General features: G+C 41.7%; 1 protein-coding gene across 2 annotated transcripts in view; it reads left to right on the forward strand.

The window, feature by feature from the left end:
• Nucleotides 1–8,417: 8,417 nt before the first annotated feature.
• Nucleotides 8,418–21,529, forward strand: part of SLC25A16 (solute carrier family 25 member 16) — a 48,563-nt gene continuing 35,451 nt past the window's right edge. The window contains exons 1-2 of one of the 2 annotated variants that reach the window (XM_080823471.1): nt 8,418–8,701; nt 14,882–14,974. In XM_080823471.1, the coding sequence (XP_080679597.1) occupies nt 8,572–8,701; nt 14,882–14,974 (223 nt within the window). In that variant the 5' untranslated portion in view covers nt 8,418–8,571. The remainder of the gene's footprint in view (nt 8,702–14,881; nt 14,975–21,529) is intronic. The other variant, XM_080823472.1, reaches the window with a different exon arrangement.

The following is a 21,529-nucleotide window of genomic DNA, read 5'->3' on the forward strand; positions in this document are numbered from 1 at the left end:
AAGTTTTATTTATTTAAGTAATGTCTACACCCGATGTGGGGCTCAAACTCACAACCCCAAGACCAAGAGCTGCACACTCTTCTGACTGAGCCAGTCAAGTGTCCCCATCTACTTCCTTTTTTTTTTTTTTTTAAGATTTTATTTATTTATTTGAGAGTGAGAGAGATCACAAGTAGGCAGAGAGGCAGGCACAGAGAGAGGGGGAAGCAGGCTCCCCGCCATGCAGAGAACCCGATGCGGGGTTCAATCCCAGGACCCTGAGATCATGACCTGAGCTGAAGGCAGAGGCTTAACCCACTGAGCCACCCAGGTGCCCCTCCATCCATTTCCTTTTAGGTCACTATGTTTTCATGCTCCCACCACTCTCTTGCCTGGATTATTACAAAAGCTTCCTAACTGGCTTCCTTATTAAAGATCTGTCAGTGTCTGCTTTCCCAAACTTTCTATTAATCTCTTCCAGATTAACTTTTCTGAAACAGAACTGTCATCAGCTTCTTATTATCCATTGAACTAAGTGTAAACTATTGAGCCAAAGATTAAACCTGTTCATGATTTAACCTTGACCCACTTCTCTAACGTTATTGGTCAATGGTTGCCATGCAAGTGTTGGGAAGGCATGGAGAGGGGATCAGGTTTCTTAAAATAGGCAAATTGGACTATTCTTTGTTTCTTGAACAGATTGAGTGTCCTTTTATGTGTGTGTGGATATGTATGTGATTTTGCCTTGGCCCATGTCAAAGGACAGCTCAATTAGTTCCTTCCTGGGTGACCGCTAATAAAGATGATCCTTTCCCTGGTACTCCCACTTTTATTTGTATTATATTTATTTTACTATTAGGTTCACATTCATCCCATGACATAGTACATTCTTTGAGGAACTGGATTGATTTTTCTCTGTTTTCCTAGCCTCTGGTTACTGGTTTTTAGATATTCTAAAAGTGAAAGGCAGAGATAGAGAAGATTGAACTTTGGTGCACCTGGGTGGCTCAACCCGTAGAGCATGTGACTCTTGATCTCAGAGTGGTGAATTCGAGCCCCATGTTGGGTGTGGAGATTATTTAAAAACAAAAATCTTCTTTTTCTTCAAAAAAACTTTTTAAAGATTTTATTTATTTATTTGACAGAGAGAGAGATCACAAGTAGGCAGAAAGGCAGGCAGAGAAAGAGGGGGAAGCAGGCTCCCCACTGAGCAGAGAGCCCAATACGGGGCTGGACCCCAGGACCCTGAGATCAGGACCTGAGCCAAAGGCAGAGGCTTTAACCCACTGAGCCACGCAGGCGCCCCTCAAATTCTTAATTTAAATTGTAGTTACTTAACATAAAAATAAAATCTTTTAAAAAATAGAAAAGATTGGTCTTTAAGTAGATCCACCATCATTTATCATCTATTTGGTATCAAATGAATGATAATTCACGAATTATCACTCAATGAAACATAATTCCCTACCCTCATGGAACTTACATTCTATTTTTTTTAAGATTTTATTTATTTATTTGACAAAGAGACAGAGAGAGAGAGATCACAAGCAAGGGGAGCAACAGAGGGAGAGGGAGAAGCAGGCTCCCTACTGATCAGAGAACCTGATACTGGGCTCTATCCCAGGACCCTGGGATCATGACCTGAGCCAAAGGCAAATGCTTAACTGACTTAACCACCCAGGCGCCCCCACATTCTATTTTTTAAAAAATATTTTATTTATTTATTTATTTATTTATTTATTTAAGAGAGAGGGAGAGAAAGAGAGAGAGCACAAGCAGGGGGAGCAGCTGAGGGAGAGGAAGAAGCAGGCTCCACGTTAAGCAGGGATTCTCACACGGAGCTTGATCATAGGACCCTAGAATCATGACCGGAGCTGAAGGCATAATCAACTGAGCTATCCAGGCATTCCAGAATTTACATCCTAGGAATGTAAAACTGATGAGGAAAACTGATGATAGGAACATTTTATATATAAATATAAATCTTGTATATATTTATGTAAAGGCAAGAAGTCCTGTGGAAAGTATTTAAATTAAAGCAGAGAAAAGAGTTTTTAAATTAAAGAAAAGAAAAGAGTTTACTCTACTTACTGGTAGAGTAAGTGGTAATCTTATTTTATTTCTTTATTTATTTAAAAAATTTTAATGTAATCTTTATGCCAACGTGGGGTTCTCACAGCCCCGTGATCAAGAGTTGCTCGCTCTTCTGACTGAGCCGGCCCAGGTGCCCCTGAAATTTTATTTTTTATCATTATTTTAAAAAATTTATTATGGGAGGGCATCTGGGTGGCTCAGTTGGTTAAGCGACTGCCTTCGACTCAGGTCAGGATCCCATGGTCCCGGGATCGAGTTCTGCATGGGCTCCCTGCTCAGCCGGAAGTCTGCTTCTGCTTCTTCCTCTCACTCTCCCAACCCCTGCTTGTGCTCTCGCTCTCTCTCAAACAAAAAAACTATTTTTAAAAAATAATAAATAAGAAGAAAGAGAGGAAGAAAGAAAGAGAGAAAGAAAGAAAGAGAAAGAGAGAAAGAAAGAAAGAGAAAGAGAGAAAGAAAGAGAAAGAAAGAAAGAGAGAAAGAAAGAAAGAGAAAGAAAAAAGAAAGAAAGAAAGTAAATATATCCCTCCTCTTACCTGACACGGATCCAGCCATTAATCTGTGCACATGACCGGAAACTCCCAGCTTTGTAGTAATTAACTAGAAATAAAAAACATCAAATCAAATGGAATATTTTTAAAAGATTTTATTTATTTATTTGACAGAGGGAGATCACAAGTAGGCAGAGAAGCAGGCAGAGAGAGAGAGAGAGAGAGAGAGAGAGAGGAGGAAGCGGGCTCCCCGCTGAGCAGAGAGCCGGGGCAGGGCTCAATCCCAGGACCCTGGGATCATGACCTGAGCCGAAAGCAGAGGCTTTAACCCACTGAGCCACCCAGGCGCCCCTAAATGGAATATTTTTAAGTACTTCTCATTTCACTGTTTCATTATGAAATCCACTAAGAAGAAAATTAGTGTTCCGCATAAGTGAAACAAGCGCAAGTGTATAAAGGTGAGCAGAGTTAGAGCACCTGGTGAGCAGGTCAGGTATTTCCTCCGTAGCCTTCTGCTCTAGTTCTGCACATTTACAATCTTAACTCAAAATTGCCAAATACGGGGCGCCTGGGTGGCTCAGTGGGTTAAAGCCTCTGCCTTTGGCTCAGGTCATGATCCCAGGGTCCTGGGATTGAGCCCCCTGTGTGTGTGTGTGGGGTGTCTCTGCTCAGCGGGGAGCCTGTTTCCTCCTCTCTCTCTCTGCCTGCCTCTCCACCTACTTGTGATCTCTGTCTGCCAAATAAATAAATAAAATCTTAAAAAAAAAAAAAAGAATTGCCAAATACACTATGCTGCACATTGATGACCACATATACTTAAAGAGTGAGTGGCAGTAGTACAAATAAAATACTAGTACAGGCAATGAAGTCTTGATATATTGATGACATCAGTTCTGACTGATGAGCTTATTTGGAATGTTGTTCCCATTCTATTGCTTACATTTCTTTTGAAGATACTCTATGAAATTTCACATACTTCACCATTTTCTGTGTTAAGATGTTCGAGAAGATAAACTTTCAGTCCAACAGAGAGGAGAAAGTCAATGAGTAGGATGGGAAATGCTAACTGATAAGCATTACTCAAAAATAGATTTTCACCATAGGATTTCACTATTTTATTTGGCAAGAAAATCCAAAGCCACAATGTTCCTTTCCTACAACCGAGAAACAAAAAGCCCACTAAAAAGCTATTAATATTTAATGGATTTATTATTATCAACTTAGAGTATATTCTGGCTCTTCTTCATAAGTGTGTACATAAACAATTTGCTCAAAAATGACTAACAATTCCCGCTTCGGGTTCCCTGCTTTGCAGGGAGTCTGCTTCTTCCTCTGACCATCTCCCCTTTCATGTTCTCTCTCTCTTTCAAGTAAATAAATAAAATCTTTTTTTTTTTTTTTTTTTTTTTAATTTTATTTATTTTGACAGAGAGAAATCAGAGCTAGGCAGAGAGGCAGACAGAGAGAGAGGGAAGCAGGCTCCTGCTGAGCAGAGAGCCCGATGCGGGGCTCGATCCCAGGACCCTGAGATCATGACCTGAGCCGAAGGCAGAGGCTTAAACCACTGAGCCACCCAGGCGCCCCAATAAATAAAATCTTTTAAAAAATCTAAAATTTAGTATGAAAGTATAACTGACATGCAATGTTGTATTAGTTTCAGGTGTACAACATAGTGATTTGAAAATTCTATACATTTTTCAATGCTCACCATAAATGTAGTCACCATACAATATTATTATAATATTGTTGACTATTTTCTCTATATCGTGCTTTTCATCTCTGTGACTTATCTATTTTATAACTGGAAGTTTGTACCTCTTAATCCCCTTCATCTATTTTGACCATCACCCCCAACCCACCTCCTCTCTGACAACCACCAGTTTCTTCACTGTCTTTAAGAGTCTGTTTGTTTGTTCACTCATTGTGTTTTTTAGATTCCACATATAAGTGAAATCACGTGGTATTTGTCTTTCTTTGACTTATTTCACTTAGCGTAAAACCCTCTAGATCCATCCCTGTGCTGGTAATTTGAAATATTATAGCCAGGAATGGCTTCTCTGAAGGTAACATTTGTGTGAAGATATGAAAGAGAGGTGAAAAGGAGACAATTACATAGAATATTTATTTATTATTATTATTATTTTTTAATAATTTATTTGTTTGCCAGAGAGAGAGAGTACACACAAGCAGGCAGGGAGGCAGGCAGAGGCAGGGAGGCACGCAGAGGCAGGGAGAGAAGCAGGCTCCTCACCAAGCAAGGAGCCCAATTTGGAACTCGATCCCAGGACCCCGGGATCATGACCTGAGCCGAAGGCAGTGGCTTAACCAACTGAGCCACCCAGGCATCCCTACATGGAATATTTAGAGGAAAAGCAGCACAGGTAGAAAGAACAGCATGTGCAAAGGTTCTGACGGGAGCATTCTTGTTTATGAGGAACAAGCAGTCAGTGTGACTAAAGGGAATCCTAGGAGTTGAGGTCAGAGATATAATAAGAATTATTCTAAATGATAATGGGAAGCAACTGAGGGGTTTGGGATAAGGAGTGGCAAAATTTGTTTTAGGTTTTTTTTTTTTAAGATTTTATTTATTTATTTGACAAAGAGAGACACAGTAAGAGAGGGAACACAAGCAGGGGGAGTAGGAGAGGGAGACGCAGGCATCCTGCTGAGTAGGGAGCCCCATGTGGGGCTTGATCCCAATACCCTGGGATCATGACCCAAGCTGAAGGTAGACGCTTAAGGACTGAGCCACGTAGGTGCCCCTGTTTTAGGTTTTAGAGGATTGCTTTGGCTCCCATATTGAGAATAGACAGTAGGAGACAAAGGAAAGCAGGGAGACTAATTAGGAAATTTCTCAAAGTTTACGGATTGAGGATGGAACACTGTTTAATGAAATGAAATAGGTTGGGAAAAATGCATGTTAGCACTAGGAATTAGGGCAATTTTGCTAGTTAGGTAATATGAAAATACAGAAATTTGTGTTTTTTTAATTTATTTAAACTCAATTAATTAACATATACTGTGTTATTAGTTTCAGAGGTAGTGATTCATCGGTTGCATATAACACCCAGTGCTCATTCAATCAAGTGCCCTCCTTAAAGCCCAACACTCAGTTACCCCATTTCCCCACCCACCTCCCTTTCAACATCCCTCAGTTTGTTTCTTATAGATAAGAGTCTTTGGGGAGCCTGGGTGGCTAAGTCAGTTAAGCCTCTGCCTTCTGCTCAGGTCATGAACTGAGGGTCCTAAGATAGAGGCCCACACTGAGACCCAGATGACGCCCCTCATTGGGCTCCCTGCTTGGCGGGGAATCTGCTTCTCCCTCTGCCCCTCACCCCAGTGCGCGCACTCTCTTTCTCTCTCTCAAATAAATAAATGAAATCTTCGGGGCACCTGGGTGGCCCAGTGGGTTAAAGCCTCTGCCTTCGCCTCAGGTCATGATCCCAGGGTTCTGGGATCGAGTCCCGCATCGGGCTCTGTGGGGAGCCTGCTTCCCCCCACCCCCCACCCCCTGCCTCTGCCTGCCTCTCTGCCTACTTGTGATCTCTGCCTGTCAAATAAATAAATAAATAAATAAATAAATAAATAAATAAAATCTTTAAAAAAAAAGAAATCTTAAAAAAAAAAGAAGACTTATGGTTTGTCTCCCTTTCTGATTTCATCTTACTTTAGTTTCCCCCCTTTCCCTTATGATCCTCTGTTTGTTTTTTTAAGATTTGTTATTATTTACTTATTTATTTGACAGAGAGAGAGACACAGCAGGAGAGGGAATGCAGGCTTCCCACTCTGCCCAACGTGGGTCTAGATCCCAGGAACCATGACCTGAGCCAAAGGCAGATGCTTACTGACTGAGTCACCCAGGCACCCACTCTGTTTCATTTGTTAAATTCCACATATGAGTGAAATCATATAATTGTTCTATTTTTTTAAAAGATTTTATTTTTAAGTAATCTCTACACCCAATGTGGGGCTCTAATTCACAACCCTGCCTGAAATCAAGAGTTGCACAGTCTACTGACTGAGCCAGCTAGGCACCCCCAAAATACAGAAATTTCTCCTTTGTTGTTATATTTATTTATTTTTGTTGTTGTTGTTATATTTACTTTTTTTTAAAGATTTTATTTATTTATTTGACAGACAGAGATCACAAGCAGGCAGAGGCAGGCAGAGAGAGAGGAGGAAGCAGGCTCCCTGCTGAGCAGAGAGCCCCATGCAGGGCTCGATCCCAGGACCCTGAGATCATGACCTGAGCTGAAGGCAGAGGCTTTAACCCGCTGAGCCACTCAGGCACCCCTGTTGTTGTTATATTTAAAAAATGAGTTTTTCCTTTGTATTTTTTTATTGTGTTAGATGTATTTCATTTAAAATTTACAATTTTAGGGGCGCCTGGGTGGCTCAGTCATTAAGTGTCTGCCTTTGGCTTAGGTCATGATCCTTGGGTCCTGGGATTGAGCCCTGCATGGGGTTCCTTGCTCAACAGGGAGCCTGCTTCTCCCTCTCCCGCTCCCCTTGCTTGTGTTCCCTCTCTCTCTATGCCTCTGTCAAATAAATGAATAAAATCTTTAAATAAAATAAAATTTAAAATTTTAACCGTTTTTAATTGTACAGTTTAGAAGCATTAGTTACATTTACAATGTTGTGCAATCATTCCACTCTGGGGAGCTTTTGGTTCCTGACATTAGATGTGTAAAATTTAAATAATGATACTATTATAGAGGTCTGTATTTTCCCACAGATATCAGAAATTGGGAATATGGGGAAAAATAAAATTTCAAAGAGATTTGATTTATTTATTTGACAGAGAGATAGAGAGCACAAGTAGGTAGAGCAGCAGGCAGAGAGAGGGAGAGGGAGAAGCAGGCTTTCCTCTGAGCAGAGAGCCAGATGCAGGGCTCAGTCCCAGGACCCAGGGATCATGACCTGAGCCAAGGCAGCCACTCAACTGATTGAGCCACCCACGGGCTGTGAAAAATAAAATTTAAATCTGGACTCATCATTAGTGACTACATGTGGCTAGAAACACCTTGCAGAAGCATATCCACTGAAAGTGAAAGAGGAGACCAGTGCCAGTGATAAGAAGGGTTGGAGTAAGTACGGAGGAAAATCATAAAAGATAGCTTCTGAAAGAGAGGATATAAGTTCAGAACAACTTTGGTCATAAAGAATAGGGACGATTTTGCCCAGCCTGGAAGTGATGAGGGGCTCCCAGTAAGAGAATACTGCTGCTAAGGAGTAATTAAGTAGTAGAGTCTTGGAATACAGCGGAGAAGGAAGAAGGAACTGGGGAGTTTCTAAGAGTTTAGGGCTGCGGGTGGGGAGTAGAGCTCAGTGAAATCTGAGCCAAGCACACAGCACAGATTCAGAAAGGGCCGACAAGGCGTAAGTATCTGTGTAATTTGTAGGGCCCCAAAGAAAGAACAATCTGCTTTAGCAATATTTCTTTGACAGAGGCGGTGGGGTGGAGTGAAAACTTAATAGGTAGTTAGGAAGGGCTGAACCTGAGGTTCAGCGAGCAGCAGCTCTGTGAAGGCAGAACTGATTTGGTGGGAGATGGTGCAATCTCAGAGATTCCTGGAAAGAGCAGAAAGGAACCCAAGATTGGTTCTGGAAAGGATTCATCTGAGGTAGTTCAGAAGGTAGCCCGATGGGCGGTTGGTTACAAGTCAGTGGACCGGGGAGAGCTTTCTGAGGTGGCGGGGTTTTGGTGGGTCCTTCCCCGGGGCCACGCTACTCCTCCGTTAGAACAGAAGAGGCCTGAAAAGCGAGGCGGGGAGTAGGGTCGTGGGGTGACGCCGGCTGGGGGAGGAGGCGAGCGCGGGCGACTCCCACTTGGGACCCGGGCCCAGGCCCCGCCCCTGGCGTACGCCATCAGCCCGCGCCGCGCTGCGGGTGTTATTCCGTTCCGCCCGCGCGGCGGTCGGTGCTCTGTCACCGCCCGCTGTGGCCATGGCCCCAGCCCGTGGCTTATAAATTGGCGACCGGAGTCCCCGACGCGGCCCTGGTCCTGATGGCGGCGGCGGCGGCGGCGGCGGCCCTGGCAGCGGCCGACCCCCCTCCCGCGATGCCGCAGGCGGCAGGAGCCGGAGGGCCCACCGCCCGTCGGGACTTCTACTGGCTGCGCTCCTTTCTGGCCGGAGGTGGGTGTCTAGCCGGGAGGACCCGGTGGTGGTGGGGTGGCAGGGCAGGATCCGGGCAGATACGGTGCTTGCAGCCGCGGTGACATTCTTGGACTCTGGCTGCTTCAATGCCCGGCTGGATATTTGCCCTGACCTGTGTACTCTTTCTAATAATCACTTGACTAGTGACAGCAGGATCCTGGGGAGGAAGGGCCTCGAGCTGTCAGGGAGCGGCTGGGGAGGTGGACGGGCCGAACCAAGGACCCATTCTTCAGGGTTGGATAGTAGGGAAAAGAGCCGGATCCTTTACAAAGACTCCAGGGTTTCAGTGAAACATTTCTGGGTACCCCTTTCTTTTATAAAGACCATAAATGAACCAGTATAGAATTGGATTTTGCCGTTTGCTTTAAAGAAAACAAATATTGGAGGACAGCTTTTTGAAGTTGACTAGGAAATTGTGCAAAATTGCCTACAACCAAAATTGGTTCCAGTAATTCTGGTAAACTGGTCTATGGCTACATGACAGGTAGCTGGTGCAGCCTTTCTATCCGTGTCACTGTGAGGCCAGAAAGTTCATAATTGTCTCTTAAAAACTTCCTCTGCCTTTCCATAAAGAAGTGTTTTCAGTCTCTACCCTCTCTTAATTGATTGGTTGTCAATACTTAATTACTTGTTAAGACTGGGAATTTTTAAAATTCTACATTATATGAGCTTTTAGGAGGAGTATCTGTAGGGTGCAGTAGTATTAAGAATTTATTTTGTTCTAGGGGCGCCTGGGTGGCTCAGTGGGTTAAAGCCTCTGCCTTCAGCTCAGGTCGTGATCCCAGGGATCAGGTCCTGGGATCGAGGCCTGCATGGGGCTCTCTGCTCAGCGGGGAGCCTGCTTCCTCCTCTCTCTCTCTCTCTCTCTTTGCCTGCCTCTCTGCCTACTTGTGACTTCTGTCTGTCAATAAATAAATAAAATCTTAAAAAAAAAGAATTTATTTTGTTCTGATATTTATTCTGATATTTATTATTATTCATGCATTTATACAAGGAATATGATGAGTGCCCGCTATGTGCCTGTTAGATGTTCAGTGTGTATCAGGGAACAAAACAAGGATCCTGGAGTTTACATTGATTGGAGAGTTGAGAGGAGAAAGAGAATAAATAAAATGAAAAAGTAAGTTATATAGTATGTTAGAAGGTGATGAATGCAATGGGAAGAAGTAAAAAGGAGAATGGGGCAAGGAAATGCGGAGGCTGCGTGGGTGCAATGTTAAATAGGACAGTCATGGTAGGTCTCTTGGAGAGAATGACACTTGAGCAAACTTGAAGTAGTGAAGGAGTTGAGCAAGTTGGTATCTCAAGAGGAGCATTTCAGGCCTTAAGAAAAGCTGTGTAGCTATAACCAAGTGGTGTTGATGGCGAAAGGAGGTTAGAGGCCATGGGAGGCTGAATGAAGGGCTTTCCAAACAATTGTAAAGATTCCAGCTTTTATTTGGAGTGAAGTAGGAACTGCCCAACTCTTTTCTAAGTGTCTGTTCCATTTTGTGTCTCCATTATCTTGTCAACGTTTGCTGTTATCAGAGTTTTTTTTTTTTTTTTAAGATTTTATTTATTTATTTGAGAGAGAGACAGTGAGAGAGAGCATGAGAGGTGAGAAGGTCAGAGAGAGAAGCAGACTCCCCTTAGAGCTGGGAGTCCGATGCGGGACTCCATCCCCGGACTCCAGGATTGTGACCCGAGCTGAAGGCAGTTGCTTAACCAACTGAGCACCCAGGCGCCCCTGTTATCAGAGTTTTTGTCCTCTGTGTTTGTGTCGTTTTGTGTGTGTTTCTCTTTAAATAGGTGTTTAAAGATATATAATTATGTTTTTTAAAAAAGATTTTATTTATTTATTTGACAGAGAGAGAGGCAGGCAGAGAGAGAGGTGGAAGCAGGCTCCCTGCTGAGCAGAGAGCCGGATTCGGGGCTTGATCCCAGGACCCTGAGATCATGACCTGGGCCGAAGGCAGAGGCTTAACCCAATGAGCCACCCAGGTGCCCCTATAATTGTGGTTTTTAACTTGCATTTCCCTGATGACTAATGATGCTGAATATCTTTTCATATTCTTTTTGGTCATTTGTGTCTCTTGGTAAAGTGTTGCTTTAGATTTTTAGAAAGTGTGAATACTTTTGAAGGCGTTCCTGGTCCAAGTGATATGAAAAAATACCCTTGGGCAAGTTACTTTAGCCTCCTTCGGCCTCAGTTTTCATATCCTTTAAAATTATTATTATTATTATTATTTTTTAAAGATTTTATTTACTTACTTGACAGGTAGAGATCACAGAGAGGCAGGCAGAGAGAGAGAGGAGGAAGCAGGCTCCCTGCTGAGCAGAGAGCCCTATGTGGGGCTCTATCCCAGGATCCTGGGATCATGACCTGAGCTGAAGGCAGAGGCTTTAACCCACTGAGCCACCCAGGCACCCCTCATATCCTTTATTATTTATTTATTTATTTATTTATTTATTTAAAAGATTTTATTTATTTATTTGTCAGAGAGAGTGAGCACAGGCAGCCAGAGAGGCAGGCAGAGGCAGTGGGAGAAGCAGGCTCCCTGCTGAGCAAGGAGCCCGACGTGGGACTCGATCCCAGGACCCCGGGATCATGACCCAAGCCAAAGGCAGCAGCTCAACCAACTGAACCACCCAGGCGTCCCCCCCTCATATCCTTTTTTTTTTTTTTTTTTAAATTTTTTTTAATTTATTTATTTGTTAGAGAGAGAGCGAGCGAGCACAGGCAGACAGAGTGGTAGGCAGAGGCAGAGGGAGAAGCAGGCTCCCTGCGGAGCAAGGAGCCCGATGTGGGACTCGATCCCAGGACGCTGGGATCATGACCTGAGCCGAAGGCAGCTGCTTAACCAACTGAGCCACCCAGGCGTCCCCCCCCTCATATCCTTTAAATGGGAAAAGATTTCCTACTTTAGAAGGTTGTAATGATTAAATGAGATAGTAGCTGTAAAAGCCTTGGCATAGTGTCCTGAGTTAAATCTCTTAGTCTAGGGGCTCCTGGGTGGCTCAGTCAGTTGGGCGTCTACCTTCAGCTTGGGTCATGATCCCAGGGTCCTGGGATCTAGCTCCACATGGGGCTCCCTGCTTCTTCTCTTCCTCTGCCTGAGAGTCCCTCTGCTTTTGTGTGCACTCTCTCTCTCTGTGTCAAATAAATAAATAAAACCTTAAAAAAAAAAAATCTCCTAGCCTGGTACGTGGTACATGGTAAACACTCATAACTTGTTAACTATTATTGTTGATTAGCCTTGGCCACTATCTTAAACTCATTTGCTCAAAAGGAAGATAAAAGCTGGATGACCTAACTCAATGGATTGTTGTAATGATCAATTGAGTTAGGAAGTAATGTGACTAAGTGAGTTAAAGTACTATCAGAGGAAACTACTTACTGAACACATTCTAAATAATTTCATTATATGATTAGTTCATAATGACTGGGAAGATAAAGAACATAATATTGTGAAACCAAATATATCCAAATGCAAATTATTTTAAGTTTATCCTCAATTTTGGGTAGCCATGACTATGATTTGCTTTAGTTCAGATAAAGGAAGCTTGATTTAGAAACTTACAAGTGGATTTAATATTTGAATATGAATAGGCATTTTATTTTTGGATATCTCAGAATATGGATTTTAATTAACATTAGTTACATGGTAGGCTATTAAATAAATGTGTGTGGACTTTGAGTGATTTTGTCCTACATTTTAAAAAGTTTGTAGGGGCTCCTGAGTGGGTCATTCAGTTAAATGTCTGTCTTCTGCCTTTGGCTCAGGTCATGACCCCAGCCAAGGTCTGAGGATTGAGCCCCACATCAGGCTCCCTGCTCAGCAGGGGAGTCTACTTATCCCTCTCCCTCTGCCCCCTGCTCGTGTGCTCTCGCTCTCTTTCTTTCGTTCACTGTCTCCCAAATAAATAAAATATTTTAAAAAATAAAAAGTTTGTAAAGTAAAACTCTACATTCATTTATTTTTAAAAGATTTTATTTTATTTTTAAAAGATTTTATTTATTTATTTGACAGAGAGAGAGATCATAAGTAGGCAGATAGGCAGGCAGAGAGAGAGGGGGAAGCAGGCTCCCTGCTGAGCAGACAGCCGGATGTGGGGCTCAATCCCAGAACCCTGAGATCATGACCTGAGCTGAAGGCAGTGGCTTAACCCACTGACCCCCGATTTTATTTATTTTAGAAAGAAAAAGAGATCAAGCTGGGGGAGAGGGAGAGGAAGGAGCAGACTCCCAGCAGAGCAGGGAGCCAGATGTGGGGCCTTATCCCAGGACCACAGGATCATGATCTGAGCCAAAGGCAGATGTTTAACCAATTGAGCCACCCAGGTGCCCCCACATTTAGTTATTTAATAGATATTTATTGAGTGCCTGTTATGTGCCAGGCCCTGGGTCTCTGGCAATATAGTAATAACAGCGACCCACAAAATCCCAGTTCTTTTTTTTTCTTTTTTTTTTAAAGATCTTATTTATTTATTTGACAGATAGAGAGCACAAGTAGGCAGAAAGGCTGGCAGAGAGAGTGGAGGAAGCAGGCTCCCCACTTGAGCAGGGAGCCCGATGCGGGGCTCGATGCCAGGACCCTGGGATCATGACCTGAGCCAAAGGCAGAGGCTTTAATCCACTGAGCCACCCAGGCGCCCCCAGATCCCAGTTCTTTTGTACCTCTGGATCAAATATGCAATAGTGAAGAGCTTAATGTAATCATAAAAAGACACCAGAGACTTTTTATCCACCTTTTTATAATGTAACAGCCTATTTTTAAAAAAGATTTTATTTATTTATTTGACAGAGAGAGAGAGAGAGATCGTAAGTAGGCAGAGAGGCAGGCAGAGAGAGAAGGGGAAGCAAACTCCCTGCCAAGCAGGGAGCCGGATGTAGAGCTCTATCCCAGGACCCTGAGATCATGACCTGAGCCGAAGGCAGAGGCTTAACCCACTTAGCCATCCAGGCTGTAACAGCCTATTTTATCAAAGGCTTATAACATGTAAGGTATTTTACAAAATTATCTTGGACGTTTTGGGCTACTGTAACAAAAATATCATAATCTGGGTATTTCAGAAGCAACTTTTTTCCTTCCTTCTTTCTTTTCTTACCTCCTTTTTATCAACCTGGAAGCTCCGGACACTTATTTCTTATAGTTCTGGAAGCTGGAAAAGCCAAATCATGGTGTCAGCAGATTTGGTGTCTGGTGAGGACCTGCTTCCTCACAGACAGCACCTTCTTTCAGTGTTTTCACATGGTGGGAGGAGCCAGGGATTTCTCTGGGCTTTTATATAGGGCATTAACCTTGTTTGTGAGGGCTCCACCCTGCTGACCTCATCAGTTCCTAAAAGCCTCACCTCTAAATGCCATCACTTTGGGAATTAGTTTTCAACATATGAATTTGGGAGGACACAGTCTATAGGAAAGAGTCGTCATATATTATTGTCTTAGAAGCATGCCAAGCTAGTAGGGCTGCCCTGGATTCTGACCTGCACTAAAGCTCATGTACACATGTTACTGTCATCCGTATGTCTATACAGTGGCATGTGGTAGGGACCAAATACGTAATTGCTGAATAAAAATGGGTATGCTGAATTTTATGGGTGAAAGTTGGTTGTTGTTGTTGTTGTTGTTTTTTAAGATTTTATTTATTTATTTGACAGACAGAGATCATAAGTAGGCAGAGAGGCAGGCAGAGAGAGAGGGGGAAGCAGGCTCCCTGCTGAGCAGAGAGCCCGATGTGGGACTCAATCCCAGGACCCTGAGATCATGACCTGAGCCGAAGGCAGAGGCTTTAACCCACTGAACCACCCAGGCACCCCAAAAGTTGGTTGTTTCAATGAAAGAGTCATCCAGAAGAAGAGGTTACTTGAAACAGAGCCTCATGGCTGGGTAAATACCTTCAAGTGTCTGTCTCCATAACTACATTTAGCAAGATTCCCAGTGGTCATCAGGTATTAGGGGGAAGATTTACACTCTTCAAATTTATTTTTAAGTCTGACATACTCAGTTATTAAGTTACAGGGAATGGGGGCCAATCATTTACATATCCCTGCAACTGGGCAGTTCTACACATGAAGACCAAATTAGAAATCAGAAGGTGTGCTGGCTGAATAAATAACGATTTCCACGTGGAAAGAAATGGTATGCAATTTCATGCTGACTGTTTAAAAATTTTGTAGGTATTGCTGGATGCTGTGCCAAAACAACGGTTGCTCCTTTGGATCGAGTAAAGGTTTTATTACAAGCTCACAATCACCATTATAAACATTTAGGTGAGTTAATGGATGTTAAAAGTAAAAGTGAATGAAAACATTATCCATCTGCTGGCTTTGTTTCCAGTTGTGAATTAGTGTAGAAAGAGGATGCAAAAGAGTTTAAGTTTGTGAACAAATTTTTCAAGAGATTTATCTGTTATCTACTTTAACCTTTTCATTTGCAATAGTGGTTAAATATATTATCATTTTAGGGTACTGATATTCTCTAAACCAAAATCTTAGAATCATTGAAGTAAGTACTATTTGTTTATTAGAATTAGAGTCATGTGCTTTCCAGACACATAACAGCTCAGCCTGATTTTTTTTTTTTAAAGATTTTATTTATTTATTTGACAGACAGAGATCACAAGTAGGCAGAGAGGCAGGCAGAGAGAGAGGAGGAAGCAGGCTCCCTGCTGAGCAGAGAGCCCAATGCGGGGCTCGATCCCAGGACCCTGGGATCATGACCCGAGCCGAAGGCAGAGGCCCCAACCCACTGAGCCACCCAGGCGCCCCCTGATTTTTTTTTTTAAGATTTTATTTGTTTATTTGACAGAGAGAGAGAGAGATCACAAGTAGGCAGAGAGGCAGGCAGAGAGAGGGGGATGCAGGCTCCCTGCTAAGCAGAAAGCCCGATGTGGGACTCGATTCCAAAACCCTGATATAAAGACCTGAGCCAAAGGCAGAGGCTTAACCCACTGAGCCACCCAGGTGCCCCTGATTTTTTAAAAAAATATTTTATTTATTTATTTGTCAGAGAGAAAGAGGGAACACAAGCAGGGGAAGTGGCAGGCAGAGCAGGCAGATGGAGAAGCAGGCTCCTAGCTAAGCAGGGAGCTGGATGTGGGACTTCATCCCAGGACCCTGGGATCATTACCTGAGCCGAAGGCAGATGCTTAACTGACTGAGCTACCCAGGTGGCCCAGCTCAGGCTAATTTTTTAAAAATTTTCTTTTCTTTTTTTTTTTTTTTAAGATTTTATTTATTTATTTGACAGACAGAGATCGCAAGTAGGCAGAGAGGCAGGCAGAGAGAGAGGGGGGAAGCAGGCTCCCCACTTGAGCAGAGAGCCCGATGCGGGGCTCAATCCCAGGACCCTGGGACCATGACCTGAGCCGAAGGCAGAGGCTTTAATCCACTGAGCCACCCAGGCGCCCCTCAGGCTGGTTTTTAAAAAATATCTAATTAGTGATGGAGATAAGGTTTATTCCTTTATTTATTTAAAGATTTATTTAGATTTCTGTATTTATTTAAGAGAGAGAGCACACCTGTGAGTTGGCAGGGAGAGGCAGAGGTAGAGAGAATCCTCTCCACTGAGCATGGAGCCTGACACAGAGCTTGACCCTGAGATCATGACTTGAGCTGAAATCAGGAGCAGGCTGCTTAACTGACTCAGCCACCCAGGTGCCCCTATTTTTTATTTTTTATTTTTTTTAAAGATTTTATTTATTTATTTGTCAGAGAGAGTGAGCACAGGCAGACAGAGTGGCAGGCAGAGGCAGATATAAAATATTTTTATTTTTAATGTAATCTTTACACCTTTACACCCATCGTGGGGCTCTTATTGACCCTGAGATCAAAAGTTGCAAGCGCTACTGACTGAGCCAGCCAGGCACCCTATTCCTTTAAATACCTAGTTGAACAAGCCTTCTAGAAATCTTAGTGTAAACGGAATTCAGTGCAATTTGTATATATATGGATGAACTTACATTGTTAAAGAATATCAAGCCCTTGTTTGTTCCTTGCAAACATCAATATCAGTCACTTAATTAACATGGATACTCTAATAATATGTCATTTGTAGGAGTAAGAAATTTTTATAACCTTTTTGGAGGGGATTTTGGTAATATGCATCAAAAATGTTAAAAAGAGGGACACCTGGGTGGTTCAGTCATGAAGCGTCTGCCTTTACCTCGGGTCATGATCCCAGGGTCTTGGGATCAAGCCCGCCTCACCGGGCTCCCTGCTCAGCTGGAGGGCTGCTTCTCCTTCTCCCACTCCCCATGCTTGTGTTCCCTCTCTTGCTGTCTCTCTGCCAAATAAATAAAATCTTTTTAAAAAAATCTTAAAAAGGTACATATTTTTTGAGTGTGCAATTCTAGTTCTAGGAGGTTATTGTAAGGAGCCAATCAGAAGTGTGCTCAAAGATGTATATACAAGGATCAAATCATTATTTGTATTAGTAAAAAAACCAACACACCAGCCAAAAATGTTCAATAGTAGGGAATTGGCTATGTTAAATAATAAGTATAATTTAAATGAATAAATATATCCATATATATCCATATATCCTATTTTCCAATCACATAGAAACTGAAAATAATACCAACTGGGGTGCCTGGCTGGCTTAGTCAGTAGAGAAGGCAACTCTTTCAATTTTTTTTTTTTTAAGGTTCTCCCTATGCCCAACGTGGGGTAGAACTCACAACCCCAAAATTAAGAGTGGCATGCTGTACAGGCTGAGCCAGCCAGGTGCCATGAGCATGTGACTCCTGATTTTGAGTTAGTGAGTTCAATCTTCTCATTGGGCATAGAGCTTACTTAAAAAAAAAAAAAAAAAGAATATTAATTGACTAGGAAAAATGTTCATGATGTATTAGATAACTGAAAACGTATCCAATGGTTTAATCATTGCATTTTATGTAAATAAATATTCTTAGACAACAGGTTGGAAAGACAAATGTTAAGTGGTTAATTTTCAATGGAGAAATTCAAGATAATTTTTCCCCCTCAGATAATAATACATGTTGAACATATATTACTTTTTCAGTTAGAGGGGAAAAGATTTTTGTTTTTTTAAGATTTTATTTATTTATTTGACAGACAGAGATCACAAGTAGGCAGAGAGGCAGGCAGAGAGTGAGAGGGAAGCAGGCTCCCCGCTGAGCAGAGAGCCTAATGTGGGACTCGATCCCAGAACCCTGAGATCATGACCTGACCGAAGGCAGAGGCTTTAACCCACTGAGCCACCCAGGCGCCCAGTGTGGAAAAGATTTAAAAGAAAAAAAATTAATGTGGACAGAGACTAAGAAAGAAATTATGTCCAGGCAACTAACTCATAGCACTCCATTGCTTTATTAGGTTCATGCTTCAAATGATGTGTGCTCTGCATGACCTATGCAACATCACTGTGTAAGGAAGATGTTCTACAGAGTGAATAAGAGTCAGCTGTTTTTTTCTATAATATATGGAGTTGTCAAGTCACTATGTTGTACACCTAAACTAATGTGACATTGTGTCAGCTATCTTCAATTTTTAAAAAATCAATTATTTTTCCAATGGTGTTTTTAAAATGTAACTTTTCTCAAAAAATGTAATGAATATTTGTTATATGTTAACCTTAACTCATTTTCTTGTCTATATTTTTAATACTAAGTATACTTAAAATGGAAAGGAAAAGAATTGCTGCCTTTTCTGTGTCCTGAAGTGAGCTCAGTGTGCTGCTCAGACATGGAATCAGACCTTTATACTGATTGAGACAGTGTATGAAAGTGGAAAGGAAGGAAATTGTTTTCCTTCATTGTCCAAATTAAGGATAAAAACAAGATGAATTATATTACTCAATGTCTCAGGGTGTTTACCATAACCCAACATATGAATATCTGAGCAGGATTGTTTTATTCCTTTAACCTCCTCCCCATGCTGGTTTATGTTGTTTTGTTTCCTGATTTGTAGTCATTAGACTACATATTCACATTAGATTTCACGCTCTACAGGGCTACATGCCATGGGTTACAGTGTTGCCCTACAAGGCTTGCAAAATTTGAAATGGAATTCCTGGAGTGAAATGATGAACTGTTGGTATAGTATAATATGGAGTTTCATGTATCTTTAAAATATATAAGCCAAAAAAAATTTATATATGGGTGTTTTAATTTTTTCTTTTTAAATGTTTTTGGCATTTTATTCTAGATGCCTCTTTTTATATGCATGCATAAGCATGCATAATTTGTAAAATTATGCTTTTAAATTTTAATTTAATTTAATTTTTTAAGATTTTATTTATTTGTTAGATAGAGAGCACAAGCAGGGGGAGCAGGAGGGGAGGAGCAGACTCCCCACTGAGCAAGGAGCCCAATGCAGGACTCGATCCCAGGACCATGAGATCATGACCTTAGCCAAAGACAGATGCTTAACCAACTGAGCCACCCAGGCATCCTAAATTTTGCTTTTTTAAACATGAATTTTCACAAAGATGATGAAAATGTGCTATTGAATAAAACTTCTACTTTAGCTTTTTAAAAAAAATTTCTAACTTTACTTCCAAAGCATCAAAACTATTTTTTATATTGAAGGAAAATTATTCTGGCAAAATGAAAAGCAAGGAGTAGAATTGAATTTTTACTTACCCCATCTTGCACAAATAATTTTTCTGTAGGGGTGCTTGGGTGGCTCAGATAGTTAAGCATCTGCCTTGCTTGTGCTCTCTCGCTCTCTGTCAAATAAATAAATAAAATCTTTAAAAAAACCTTTTTTTCCCCTGTAATATATTAAAAATCTTTGACCTCATTTATCTTTTTACAGTCAAATATAAGTAAAAATAGGTAGGTGAATCATAATGGGATTCTTTAAAAATCATTAACTTTTTAAAAAGATTTTTTATTTATTTTACTTGAGAGAGAGGGGGGAGAGAGCACAAGCTGGGGCAGCAACAAAGGGAGAGGGAGAGCAGACTCCCCACTGAGCAGGGAGCTGATGTGGGACTCAGTCCCAGTACCTTGGGTTCATGACCTGAGTTGAAGGCAGACACTTAGCTGACTGAACCACCCAGGCACCCCCGAATGTTATTTCTTTCTAATCCTATTTTGATAAAAGAGGTAAAGATACAGAGGAGGATTTAAATAACACACAAGCTTAATATAACAGATGCACAGGCAGCTTGCCCACTACAGAGAATATATATTCTTTCCAAACATGCTTGTAACATTTGTAAGAATTGGTCCAGTGTTGGGGCACTTGGCTGGCTTGGTAGAGTATAGGGCCCTTGATCCATGGTTGTGAGTTTAAGCCCCACACTGGATGTGGAAACTACTTGAGAAAAAAAAAAAAAAATTGGTTCAGTGTTATGCCACAAAGAACGCCTTAGTTCATTCATTTCCCAAAGTAAAAATGGTAGACTATAGGTTGAAGAAGAAAAACAATAACCCATAATCATCTCAATGTATATTTAAAAGCCATTTGAAAATATTCAACATCCATTCTTTCTTTCTTTTTCTGTTATTTTGTTTTAGGTAAGAATTTTATAAAAAGCATAGTATATAGTTAGATATGGACTTCTAACATAATTTGAGAATCTTTGGCTTTTTTTTTTTTAAGATTTTATTTATTTATTTGACAGATCACAAGTAGGCAGAGAGGCAGGCAGAGAGAGAGGAGGAAGCAGGCTCCCTGCTGAGCAGAGAGCCCGACACGGGGCTCGATCCCAGGACCCTGAGATCATGACCTGAGCCGAAGGCAGAGGCTTTAATCCACTGAGCCACCCAGGCACCCCAATCTTTGACTTTTAATAGAGGAATTTTTGTCATTCTGATTTGTGTGTGTGGGTGTGTGTATATGTGTGTGTATGGTCATTGATTTTTTTCACTCACCATCATAATGCTTTTTGTTTATTGCGCTGTCTCAGTTCTGTTCTCTCCTGCAACCTCTCCCACTTTGTTTTCTGGATTTCCTTTTTTGAAAGTACTATACCTGTTTCACTTCTACTAGTAATTTCTGTTAAAATCCTTCTTTACAAAATATTTGTGATAATTAAAGAGTTTTAAAGACTAATGTAGTAAACATATGTGGGCCCACACAGAGATTCAGAAGTAAACATTACTGGTACAGTTGAAACCTCTACTTCTCTCTGATCATCAGCCTTCCTATCCCTACTAGGTAGCTATTGTTCTAAATTTGGTTATTCTTAAATTGTTACAGACACTTTTGAATCAAATTAGGCAGAGCTTAACCTTACCCCCTCTTCTGGCAAATTTTTTGGGTGTGGAGGAGTATATTTAGTTTCATTATTCATGTGTTTTAGGAGAATTTGTACATATTATACACATAGCTATGTACACATATAGATATATGTACATATTTATATGTGTATATATAAAATAAAATTCTTTTTAATTTTTAAAAAATTTTTATTAATTTTTTTGAGAAAGAGAGAGAACAGGAGCGGAGGGGAGAGGCAGAGGGAGAGAGAGAAGCAGAATTCCTACTGAGCCTGGAGCTGGAGGTGGGGCTTGATCCCAGGACCCTGAGATCATGAACTGAGTGGAAGGCAAACACTTAACTGACTGAGCCACCCAGGAACCCCTCTTTTTTTTTAAAGATTTATTTAGGGGCACTTGGGTGGGTCAGTGGGTTGAAACCGCTGCCTTCGGCTGGGGTCACGATCCCAGCATTCTGGGATCGAGCCCCGCATCGTCTCTCTGCTCAGCCGGGAGCCTGCTTACCGCCCCCCCCCCGCCCCCACCTGCCTCTCTGCCTACTTGTGATCTCTATCTGTCAAATAAATGAATAAAATCTTTTAGAAAAAAAGATTTATTTAGTTATTTATTTGCCAAAGACATTGCAAGCGCAAGAGAG

Source organism: Martes martes (genome assembly GCF_963455335.1).
Source record: "Martes martes genome assembly, chromosome: 14".
Lineage (NCBI taxonomy): Eukaryota > Metazoa > Chordata > Mammalia > Carnivora > Mustelidae > Martes > Martes martes.